This window comes from Chiloscyllium plagiosum, unplaced genomic scaffold (assembly GCF_037043375.1).
Source record: "Chiloscyllium plagiosum isolate Xiang-an unplaced genomic scaffold, Cpla_swu_hap1 HiC_scaffold_32, whole genome shotgun sequence".
NCBI lineage: Eukaryota > Metazoa > Chordata > Chondrichthyes > Orectolobiformes > Hemiscylliidae > Chiloscyllium > Chiloscyllium plagiosum.
In genome coordinates this window covers 8,223,912-8,236,794 of record NW_028270170.1, presented here as the reverse complement: position 1 = coordinate 8,236,794, position 12,883 = coordinate 8,223,912, and the positions used below count along the sequence as shown (strand labels likewise).

General features: G+C 43.1%; 1 protein-coding gene across 5 annotated transcripts in view; it reads right to left on the bottom strand.

The window, feature by feature from the left end:
* LOC122539772 (protein AF-10-like) overlaps window positions 1–12,883 on the bottom strand; it is a 185,326-nt gene that overhangs the window by 85,183 nt on the left and 87,260 nt on the right. For 3 of the 5 annotated variants that reach the window (XM_043674818.2, XM_043674817.2, XM_043674820.2), the window contains 2 exons: window positions 3,400–3,495; window positions 789–1,071 (listed from right to left, as the gene is read on the bottom strand). In XM_043674818.2, coding sequence (XP_043530753.2) covers window positions 789–1,071; window positions 3,400–3,495 — 379 coding nt within the window. The remainder of the gene's footprint in view (window positions 1–788; window positions 1,072–3,399; window positions 3,496–12,883) is intronic. The other 2 variants (XM_043674821.2, XM_087977764.1) reach the window with 1 other exon arrangement.

Sequence of the window (12,883 nt, the reverse complement as noted above, 5' to 3'; positions counted from 1 at the left end):
GACCTGCTGTGCTTTTCCAGCACCACACTCTCGACTCTTATCTCCAGCATCTGCAGTCCTGACTTTCACCCAGTTATGTTACTCGAACAAACCAGGGGTCTGGTGCAATAATCTGGAGAACTTGAGTTGTGACGGCTTGAGAATTTTAGTTTAGTTAAGCAAGGAGGCCGGAAATAAAAGCATTTGGAGATAAAATAACCTCGACACTGTCAGATTCTTGTCAAAACTCAACTTGGTTCACAAACCTGCTGTCTTTAACAGAACTGGACTTACAGCCAATTCCAAGAAACACACCAACTCTTTGAGGTTTGAGACATCAAAAATTAGATTTTGTGTTAATTGTCCTCAAAAGTGGTCCAGTATGTCAGACTGGTTGCATCCTGCCTATGACTGCAATCAGAACAATTCTGATGGGTAATAAATGCTGGCCATGTTCTGAGAATGAACTTCTCAATAAAAGGGCCCACACTGGAAATAAGAACCTGGGAGACTGCTGATTTTGTTTGACCAAACCAGTGAAGCTGAGCCAATGTGAAGGCTTGCCTTCTTAAATTAAAATTAGCATTCCCACCCCATCCCTCCTCCCCTCTTTCCCCACACTTGCCTCAGCAGACTGGGTCAAAAATTCAGGAAGTCTCCCTTGAGCAATACTGTGGGTGCATCGATACCTCGTGGACTGCAACGGTCTGAGCAAGCTGCCCCGTGCCACCTTCTCAAGATCACTAAATGTCACTTTTGCCAGTGACACTCGCATCCGACAAATTCATGAAAACAAAACCTCAATGTACCTTGCTGAAATGGACTTGCTGATGACACAGTGGAAACACTGGCCAAGCTCTTCCCGCTGCCTGGTTTTCGTCCCCTTTGGCTGGAGCCATGACTAGGAGCCTTCTTCCCTTTGACCTCTGACTTGGTGACCTCTGTCGTCTCCTTCCCACTCACGTGCGGCGCAGATGCTCCCTGGAAATGTTTATTGGTAAAGGGAGCTGTGGGTTGATCCAAACCTCTCAAGGTCCCTGACATGTAGATGCTGCTGCTGCTGCTGCTGCTGCTGCCAGCAGTTGTGCAAGTCTGATAGTTATTAAGTTAGATAAAACAAAAGGGGAAGAAACAACAGCGCAGTAACTTCTCATTAGCTTTTTTTTAAAAAAATAGAAAAGAAAGAATTTAAATCAGAGAATTGGCCTGTAGGGCAGAGAAACAGCTGGAATCATGAAACAGAACAGATGTGCAAGGAACCAGGGCACTTTTAAATTCCAGGGGAAAAAAACTCAACAAAATGTTTAAATAAGGAAGTTTTGATTTACGCCAGCAAGATTAAAGCATTACATGTCAAACAGGTAAGTACCTGATGAGAGAAAGCTGTTGCAGGAGAGTGCTGTAAATGAACTATTTCACAAAGGACCACTTTAAAACTAAACTCTCTATGATTTTTTTTGTGTGGAGAACTGTGTGCGTTACTTCTGGATCAATTTTATACAGTCATCTAACATACAAGGAGGCCATTTGGCCCATTGTGCCTGTGGTAGTTCTTTATAAGTGTTCCCAGCTTCCCTGCTCTTTTCTGTATACAAGTCATCAAATATTTCTCCTTCAGATAGGTGTCCAATTGCTTCTAGAATGTTACCATTAACCTGTTCCCATCTTTCAGACACAGCAACAGAATTGGGGCAAGGATGTGTTGCCCAATTGTTTACCAAGCAGATAGAGCAAGCAAGTCAGAGAGTTGGCACAACAGAGTTGTGCCCTCAGTTCTCTGCTGCAGGGGAAAATTCTAATGCATTTATCCCATTGATTTCTAAACTGACAAATCAACACTTCTATCTACTTTGACTAACTGTAATTGCTTACATCAGCATGAACAGCTCAGGAACAAGCCATTCAATGCAAACTCTCCATATCCCCTTACACTCCACATGAGCCCCCTCCCAGCTACGTTCATCTAACCCCAATCAGCAAAACCTTCTATTCCTTATTCTTCTGTGTACTTGTCTAAGTTCCATTTAAATATTTTAAATGTTCCAAATTCTATCCATGTAATGGGCTTAGGAGTGTCTTTGGAATTCCCAATTGGAAATGGAATCGCTGGTATCTATCAACCTCTCAGTAAAGGCGAGGCTGTCTGGCATGGTGGGTGGACTCCCTATCTCTGAACTACAGACTCTTGGTGGTTCACCGAGTCCCAGCCCAGCATGGATGGCCAAGGATGATGTGTTTGTAACATTAGCTCATCATCCTTTCAACATAAGCCAATGGAAGGCAGTAAGAGCAGGAGAGACTCCTGGTCAGCGATGTGATGGGAGTCTCTACATCACCATGCACAGCTCCAGACTAGAACATTAAGGTAGAAAATGGCATTGCCATAATGACTGAGGCTCCCAGAGAGAGCTCCAACAACCAAAATCTCGATCAAATCAGCCTGCGGATGTTTTAGCAAAGCTCCCACTAACCCTCAGGTAACCCAGAACAAAGGTTTCAAGTTAATTCTACTTGGTCTGTGTGACTCAGTCACATCTCAGCTGGTGCAAATCCTCCAGTGTCAATGTTCATATTGAGTTGCATTCAGTGTACATATTTCAGTATGTAATGTTTGCAGGAAGCACTGTCTAAGCATCATTACGACACTCTCCAATACAACATACAGTAGTTAACATACTCTATTGGACAAACAGCAGAAAGACGTTCTCACTGCAAAAGATTTCAATATAACCGAAGGACAGTTTTGTGCAGTGGGTGCTTGTCTCAGTAAAGCTCGAAGACTTCATCTATTTCACTCTGTATACTGGATGGGCCAAAGTGTATGGAATTACAAACTGGCTGCCGTTTCTATATATTTAGAGTCCTAAAAAAATCTCCTCAGCAGTTCTGAAACAAAATCAGGGACAGCTTAAGGGGTTGTACATTTTTACATGTGAAAAGCAAAATAACCATGAAGGAGAAACGCACTGGGATACAAAGGCACCAGCAGATACCAGTGAACTTTGATGATAAAATTAGAAGGAATGCTTTAATATATGGAATTTGTTATTGCAAGAGGAAAAGGCAGTCACAATATTTGCCCTGAATTAGATAAACACAGAGGAGAATGCTAACATATATTGGCCAAAGGTAAAGAGGAAAATTTGATTGGGGAGCTAGGGCCAACATAGGCAGTGTAGGCCAAATGGCTTCTGTTTATACTGACATTTCAGTCATTCATTCTACAGTGCAACACTGGAACTGCTGTTTGACATTCCTCAGTTTTCAACAGATCAGTTGCAATGAAAAAAAAATGCAAAGGAAGGTAAAGTTGAGAACGACTGTGCTGATGATCACCAAACCTGCGTATTCTCCTCTGGGAGTACATTAACCTAAAAGGGCCGAGGGGCTGCTTCCTTTGTAACCTCTATCCTCACTCACCTTTTCTGCTGTAACCGTAACCGTGCTAACGACAGTGTTCAACGATTCTGTAGGTTTCTTGAGTTTCTGCTTGGGCCTCTCCCTGTCCTTTCGACTCTGCAAAGTAAGAAATAAAGAAAGTACGTGATTCATTTCGGAAAGCTTACATTGACGCATGGCCTTTAACACAGCAGAGCTCCCCAGGGACCCCACAGGTCGTTGTATTTCTGAGGAAATGAATGGCTTTTATTCCATCCCTTTCTGATGATTCAGGGAGTACACAGAGATCACCATTCCCCCAGCTCTGCTAGATTATTTGATTTTGTTTTGATTCAGTCACAGGATGTGGGTAATCACTCATCTAGGTCATCCTATTGCTCATCCGTAATTGCCAAGAGGGCTGTTATCAGTAAACTACACAGCCATGGAGGTATGTGGAAGCCAGACCAGGCCAAGAACATTAGTGAACCAGATGGGTTTTTCCATCCAACATTAGACTCATAACTCCAGGTTTTTATTTAATACAAATTCCACTATGTTGGGCTTCAAACCCAGATCCCCAGAATATTACCTGGGTCTTTGGATTAATAATCTAGCAATAATACCATTAGGCCATCACCTCCCTGCACGTCTATGTTGATATGCATTAGTGTAGTAGTCAGTGGGTTACAGAAGGCCTCCACAGTTGATAAGAGAAAAGAGAGAGAGAGAAAAAAAAATCAGTAAACAGACCAAGTTCCCATGACTGTTACTGAGCCATTGATCTTTTGGAAAATGTCTGAACAATGACATTGGGGGTAGAAATGAATCACATTCGGCTAGTGTCCTCAATACCAAACCCCACATAAAGATGCAAGACAAGTAACCAACAAAAGCTTGGTCAAAGACGTAGGACATAAGGATCATCTTAAAAACAGCCCAATCTTAAAGACACTTCTTTGGAACTGATGTGCTCCCAGTCCTGTCGTCATTTGTATTTAAAATGGCCATCCTCAGTTCTGAAGAAGAGTCATGGAACTTGAAGGCTTCATGCTGATTTTCTCCCCACAGATGGTGTCAAACCTGCTGAGCTTCTCCAGCACTCTCGCTGTTTATCATAGATTTCGAGCATATGCAGTATTTTCCTTTTGAATTGTTGAGAAGGTGGGAGACAGCAAGTCAGTGGGACTAGACAGGAGTTGGATCTAAGATAGCAATGGTCCCCTTTAGTGCTACAAACTTAGGCTCCAATTCTATTCATTTCAGATTTGGCCAAATCCTGCCAAAACCACTTTTGGGTCCAAATAGTGTCAAAATACAGGGGAAAAATAACTATGGCAGATACTGGGAGTCAAAATTCAAATGATTCAATAAAAACCTTGAATCTAAAAGCTAGTTTAATGACACCCATGTAACTATTGTTGATTTCTAGAAATGTCCATCCGGTTCACTGATGAACGTCAAGGCCACATTTGACGGAAATAGCATCAAGGAACCTGAGCAAAACTGGAGTCAACAGGAATCTCCACTGGATGGGGTAAAACACAGCTCAAAGAGAGTGATAACTTTGGTTTTTGGAGATCAGTCATCTCAGCTCCAGAGCATCTCCTGCAGGAGTTCCTCAGGTGTTCAACTGCTTCCTCAGTGACCTTTCTTCCATCATAAGATCAGAAGGAAGATGTCATTGAAGATTGAATACTGATGAACTGGGCATCGAAGACTCAGATACTGACACAGTCCATGGCAAAGTGCAGCACAACCTGGACAATATTGAGTCTTAGGGTGACAAGTGGAAGTGACATTCATGTCACACAAATGCCAGGCGATGAACATCTCCAAAAATAGAATCTAACTATTGTCCCTTGACATCCAATAGCACTACTATCACTGAATCCCCACTATCAACTGCCTGGGGGTTACTATTGACCAGAAACTGAATCAGATTAGTCATTTAAATACAGAGGCGCCAAGAGCAGGTCAGAGTCTAGGCATCTTGCATAAGTAACTCACCTCCTGACTACCTAAAGACTGTCCACCATCCATAAGTCACAATTCAGGAGTGTGATGGAAACCATTCCTCTTACTTAGATGTGTGTAGCTCAACAACAATCAATAAGCTTGACACCATCCAAGATGAATCAACCAGCTTCACTAACATCATATCCACAGATATCCACACCCTCCACCACGAATGCTAGTAACAGCAACATGTACTACCTACAAGGCTCATGAGATGGGACCTTCCAAACCCACGACAAAGACAGCAGATACATGGAACACTATCACCTGTAAGTTCCTCTCCAAGCCATCATCATCCTGACTTGGAAATATATCCGCCGTCCCTTCACTTTCGCTGGGTCAAAATCCTGGAATTCTCTCCCTAAGGGCATTGTGGGTCTATCTACAGCAGGTGGACTTCAGTGGTTCAAGGCTGCAGCTTATCCCCACCATCTCAAGGACAATTATCTTCATGGAAGGCAATCTGCCATCCTTACCTAGTCTGGCCTGTGTGACTCCAGATTCTCAAATGTGGTTGACTCTGAACTGCCCTCTGAAATGGCCCGGTTCAAGGGTAATTATGGATGGGCAATAAGTACTAGCCCAGCCAGTGATACCCACATCCTATAAACTAATAAAATACTTTAGCCGGGCAGGGAAAGAAAGTGCTGAAAATGTGTTGCTGGAGAAGCGCAGCAGGTCAGGCAGCATCCAGGGAACAGGAGAATCGACGTTTCGGGCATAAGCCCTTCTTCAGGAAAGAAAGTGGAAATGTCTCATGGCTTCAGACTTTTCAGGAAAAGTTAAGGCAAGCCAGGGATCATTCACTGACTGAGCTTCAATTCAAGAGCAAGGGGGAGGTGAAAAATCAACCCAATTTTCTACTCCTGCTCACTGTTCTGATGAGCCCTATCTGTCTGCATTAGGACCATAGCTGTGAAACCATCCTCAGTCAAATAGCCTTCTGTCTGTGGGCTCCTCTTTGAAGAAAGGTTGCTTGTTGGTGGCAGTGCTGATAGAATCCAAACTATCCACAGAAGTAAACGTCAGCCACAATTGGAAGGGAGCGTGGAAATTCAGGGCAATAAACAGAGTCAAAACCATCTGGAGATAAACCCCTTGGAAGCTCACTTAGATAATAATTATTAATTTTTTCTCACATTAATGGCTATATCTTGTGAACACTTCTACATTAAGATTTCAGAGGATCATGTGAATTGTGCAAAAATAATGGTTCTCCTTCTACCACAGAGCAAAATAATGGATTCGTTGACTCATCACTGCAATCAATATCTATCAATGAAACTACAGCCAACCAAGACAAGAGATGAGGAAACCCCCAGTGGTGGAATGCTTTAGGAAATTCTTTACTCAGAGAGAGGTTAGAATAGAGAACTTGCTGTAAAATGGGATTTTATGAGGCTTTAGTGTTATAGATGAACTTATAGGAAGGCAAGCTAAATGTAGGAGGGAGAAAAGGACAAACTGAAAAGTTAAGGTGACAGGTTAAGGTGATGAGGGGTGGGAACAGGCTGAGTATGCTGCATAGACAACAATGTAGATCAGTTGGGCTGAACAGTCTGCTTCTGTGTTGTTAACCTGTGACTCAGCGTGAAATATTTTCGCCTGTGAGTCAGAAGATTGCAGGTTCAAGTCCCACTCCACAACGTGAGCTCAAAAATCAAGGTTGATCCTCCAATGCAGCACCGAGGGAATGCTGCACTGCCACAGGTGCTGTCATCCAATGAGACATTAAACAGAGGGTCATTTCTTAGATAGTGATGAAAATTCACATGCTGCTGTTTTGAAGAACAACAGGGGAATGGTCCCTTTTGTCCAACCTCACTAAAAGCATATATAATCCAACAGGGACTACATTTCCAGATGTATTTCATTGGCTGTAAAATGCCTGGAGTTGTCCGGTGGTGCTCAATAAAGGCAATTTTTTTCTTTTAATTCTACTTATTCCTATGAGTTCATTAGTCTGAAGTTACCTGATTTCATCAAGCTTTCTTAACAACTCATTCCTCAAATTACCCACTTTGTGGCCAAAAAAGTACACGGATCATTTGATTGGAATTTGTTGCTTGTGACTCCCTGGTATTCTTGGGGAATGAAACCTCAAACAAAGTCCAGTTGTTTAATTGCTGCTAGTTGGCCAAAAGATGGTAGTATTTTATGAACATGGCACAACAATTTCTGCAAATTAGCTGCTGATTAGTCATTAACTTGCTTCTTTTTAGCTTAATTAATGTTATGAATGCAGAAGAGAGGTGCCTCTCCCATAGCCTGCAGCTCCAAGCTTCCTTCCAGTTGTTCAGTGAATGGTGATGACAACAGCACTGCACAAAGTCCCAAATGGCTGCAGTGATAGATCTGTCTGTTAGAAAAACATCCCAAACCATAATCTGCCTGCATCCCTGCAGGAAGACACTAATCATAGAACCTCCCACCAAACAGCCCAAACCCATCCTCCCGGCCCTCCCAGACCACCAACCCCCAACCAACAAGCCAAACACTGAACTTCAACTCCTCCTCATAATGTGGTGGAGATTGAAAAAGTAAGACTTGCATTTCAATGGCACCTCTCATGTATAGGATGGAACACAGCTGCCAATTTGCCCACAGCAAACTCCCACAAGCTACAATGCAATACATGACCACAGAATCTATATTAGCATTGTGAGATGGGGAAGCAATATTGGCAGGTGACCAGGAAAACCTACCAGGGATTGCCTGTTTAGAACAGTATTATGGGACTGCTTACCTCCACCCAACAGGGAAGAGAATGGGTAGTTAGAGTATCATGTTTCACTGCCAGTGCAGTGCAGTCAATAGGTACACTGGAAGTGCCACACAGGACTCTGGTGTGGGATTTGAATGCAAGATTTTCTGACACAGAGGAGAGAATGTGCTAGCGATACCTGACACCAAATTCTCACCATATTGTTTTGTGAAAGCTAGGTGATGGACTTAAATTCAAATTTTACTCTAGCTCTGTGACACACAGTGTAGCAATCCTGTCAGGACTGCACAAAAAAGAGCCTGTGCTGATAGTTTTGGACTCCACTTTCCTGAAATGTGCTTCCCAGCAACCAAGAAGGGCTGACCCACTTCATCACCTGTGTTGTATACTCTGCACATGTCGAAGAGACTGAAAAATGTGAAACACCAAGTATCTAATTATACATAGCGCGCAGTGAAAATGTTTGACTCTTTGTAAACAGAGTGGAGAGAGCATGTGATTGTTGAGTGAGGCTTGCAACTTGATCATGCAGTAGCAGATAGCAATCTCAAACAAAGCTTCCACCAAAGGCAATTGATGACACACAATTCTTTGGGCTTATTGGGACGACTCACTTACGGAATTGCTGATGTCACCAATGGGCACAACAAACCCCAACAGAAGCCAATGATCCCATAAAGTAAGCTAAATACCTAATTCAGGTGACTGGCTGAGAGCTCACTTGTTATCCTCTACTATCTACTCTTCACCCATAGGGGAGAGTGTGGTAATGGGTTTAGACTAGCTTGTGCTTAGACAGAGCTACAGGCTGATGCTCTGTCACAGACAACTGAACAAAGAACAATACAGCACAGGAACAGGCCCTTCGGCCCTCCGAGCCTGTGCCCACACATTTTGCCCTTCCATACTAAAACTGTTTTCGCTTACAGAATCCATATCCCTCTATTGCCTCCCTACTCATGTATTCGTCCAGGCGCTTCTTGAAGTTGCTATTGTGTCTGCTTCCACCACCACCTCGGGCAGCACTTACCAGACACTCACTATCCTCTGCGTGAAAAATGTGCCTCACACATCTCATTTAAACTAACCCCTGGAACTGTGTTCCCTTTTAATTGACCCCTCCACCTTGTGGAAAAGCTCATACTTCCCACTCTATCCATGCCATTCACAATCTTACAAACTTCTATCATGTCGCCCATCAACAAACCAGTAAAACAAACTCAGTCTATCTGACCTTTCTTCGTAGCTAAAATCCCCCACACCAGGCAACATCCAGGTAGACCTTTTCTATACTGACTCCAAAGCAGCTACATCCTGCTGGTAGAGTACAGAAAGTGAGGACTGCAGATGCTGGAGACCAAAGTTGAAAAATGTGATGCTGGAAAAATACAGCAGGCCAGGCAACATCCGTGGAGCAGGAGAATCGACGTTTCGGGCATAAGCCCTTCTTAAGGAAGAAGGGCTGATGCCCGAAACATCGATTCTCCTGCTCCTCGGATGCTGCCTGGCCTGTGTTTTTCCAGCATCACATTTTTCAACTCTGGTAGAGTGGAGACTCAGTCTTTGAGTATGGTTAAAGGTGCAGCTCGACAGATTCCTGATTACCAACGGCATAAACAGTTACAGGGATGGTTTAAGTAAAAAGGACTGAAGCTTTCAAATAGAGAAACCATATTGAATGGAAGGGCAGACTTGATGGGATGAAAGGCCTGCTCCTGTTCCTAAGTTCCAACCTTCCCAAGTTAGTTTTGGTGATAAATTGGTGGGTCCAATTCTTTCAACACAATCTTCCAATCCTGAAATAGAATATGTGTGATTTGTTGCCATGTTGATTTTGTGATAATCAATACAGAACCTTTGCAACCTTTTTCGTTTCAGCAGGATCACCATCAGTGAGTTACACCTACTATAGCTCTATTCAACAATGTCATTGTCTATCATGAACTTTAACTGGGCCCTCTGGACGGAGACTGTAAGGTTGTTCTTTAATAGTTCAAACATACCCCACAACACCCAAAGACATTTTTCCTGGTCTAATCACACAAATTAATGTATGAGTCGGTGATAGATTTTGTAAGGGACTTTGATATTTTCGGAAGATAAATTGTCATGCTACCTAATGCATTAAGCACTGCCACATTATGCCATCTGATTGCTGGAGGATCAGCTTTTCGATTTCTATACATTCTCCAATCATTTTGAAATTTTTATCCAAATCCTTATTTCTGTCACTATCACAAATATATTTTTCTCCCACTATATTTGCGGCCATTAGATCTTTTTAAAATTATCATGACACGCTTGCTGAATATCCCTCCTGTCAGGAGTACTTTGAATTTCACTGATTTGATAAGGTCAAGTGAACATTACTTTGAATGATCTTCCCAAGACAGGGTAATAACACGAGCAACTTGTCTCCGACAACAAAACTTTGAACTTTGGCCTTTTCAAGGCACTTTTCTGTCCTTACCTGGTCTGACCTACACTAACTCCAGGCCTATAGCAATCTGGTTGGAATTTAAACGCCTACCAAGGTGGCCCAGCAAGAGTAACCAGGGATAGAGAGAAAGCTCTGGCCTTGACAGGAAAGCCTGAAGAAGGGCCTGGGCCCGAAACGTCGAATCTCCTGTTCCCTGGATGCTGCCTGACCTGCTGTGCTGTTCCAGCAATAAAGTTTCAACTTTGATCTCCAGCATCTGCAGACCTCACTTTCAGCAAAGCCCACATCCCATACAGGAACTAAAAAAAACCTGGGCTCACAGTCTACCTTAGCAACCATGGTTCAACAGGCAGCACATGGAGTTAGAGCATTGTAGGTTCAATTCCCAGTCCAGGAGATCAGCATAAAATTCTTGCCTGACACCCTAGGCTGGACACTACAGGACCCTATTGGGTGGTTTCTATTTTTGGGGGGTCGTGTGGTTTCTCTGTAATACACATCAGGTGGCTGGCCTCAGTCACCCACCCATATACAAGTTTACCTGCATAACAGGGTACTGACCCACCTTACATCAAAAAGGCAGAAAGGAGAGGGGCACCATCTTTGGAGAGAAGGGCAAATATATTGCCAATTAGGGAGGCTCCAATAAAACCCCAAACAGAATGACCTTCTTTTCTACCCATTTATATTAAACCCTTCTCCCCCACACCTTCCCTGAGAATCACAAAACACTTGCCCAAAGAGCAAGAACAAGCAAGAAAAAGCAAGAAAACCTTTTGTAACCACAAAATTCAAAAGAAGACACACATCTACGAAACTGGGGGTTTAACAGTGTGCTGAGTTATTGAGAAGCTTTAGGGAAGTGGTAATAATGACGTTTGTAATTACCAGTAATACCCAGATGGTTGAAGATGATAATACCATGAAGCAAGACATTAGGAAACATGTGAAGACGACTCAAGTCCAAGCACAACAGGCAAGAACAACAAAAACTGAAAGAAGCTAATGATTCAGTGGGCGTACTGAAACTGCAACATTTAAAATAGGCCCAAAAACCAAAGTTGTTGGAAAAACTCAGCAGGTCTGGAAGCATCTGTGAAGAGAAATCAGAGTTAACATTTCAGGTCCAGTGACCCTTCCTTGTTTCTGATTTATAACATCTGCAGTTCTTTCAGTTTTTATAGAAAATATGCCATTTAGCCCCAAAATTTAGGTTGTACTCCACTGGGGCCTTCTCCCAACCCTCCATCTCACTTCATCAACTCAACCATTTATAGCTTTCAGTTGGAAGTGGGTACTGCAGATGCTGGAGATTAGAGTCAAGATTAGAGTGGTGCTGGAAAAGCACAGCAGGTCAGGCAGCTTCCAAGCAGCAGGAAAATCGACATTTCAGGCAAAAGCCCTTCATCAGGAATCATCTATATCTTTCACCCTCATGCTCCCATAATGACAACTTGCTGTAGAAAGTGCCACGTTTCAACCACTTTGTTTGACGCATAGCCTCATGTGAACTCTCATTCCCAGGTTCTACAAAATTTCTGCTGCGGTTCCAGTTTGATTCCTGACAAAGGCGTTGAAAACTTAAAGACGACAGGCCAACAACTAATCTGATTGTGTGGACAGCTATTTCAGGAAGTGACTGAACATCTGTAATAGGTTATTATCTTTATCTGCAATATTGCATTAAAAACTTGTACTTAAATTATCCAATCTTCAACCACTAGAATCAAAGCAGTATTCCTATGTCGAGTTGCAAACATATTTGAATGCTCATTCACCATTTACTAATTTCCCTGACAGTGAGTACTGACTGTACTCTGGCTCAGTAGGTAACACACATATGCCAAAGTTTGACTGCTGCACGTTCAATTCCCATTTGAGACTGGAATACAAAATCCAAATCAACACATTTACTGTCTATCACCTGACGTGAACCTAAAAGCAGCGTAATCCCTGGAATCTCTCAACTGTTGGGAGTTGCCATCTACAAATCGGAAATGGGGTGGTACTGTAACTCAGTGGTTAGCACTGCTGCCTCACAGTACAAGGGACCCAGGTCTGATTCCACCATTACGTGGGCAACTGCCTGTGTGGAGTTTGCACGTTCTTCCTATGTCATGTGGTTTTCCACTGGGTGCAACAGTTTCCTCTCTCAGTCTAAAGATGAGCAGGTTAGGGGGAGTTGGTCAGGCTAAATTGCTCCATACTGTCCAGGAACGGTTAGCCATGGGAAGTGTAAGGTTACAGGGATGAGGTGCGGGATTGGATCTGGAGGGAATGCAGTTCGGAGGGTTAGTGCAGACCTGATGGGCTGAATGGCCACTATTTGTGATTCTATGAAA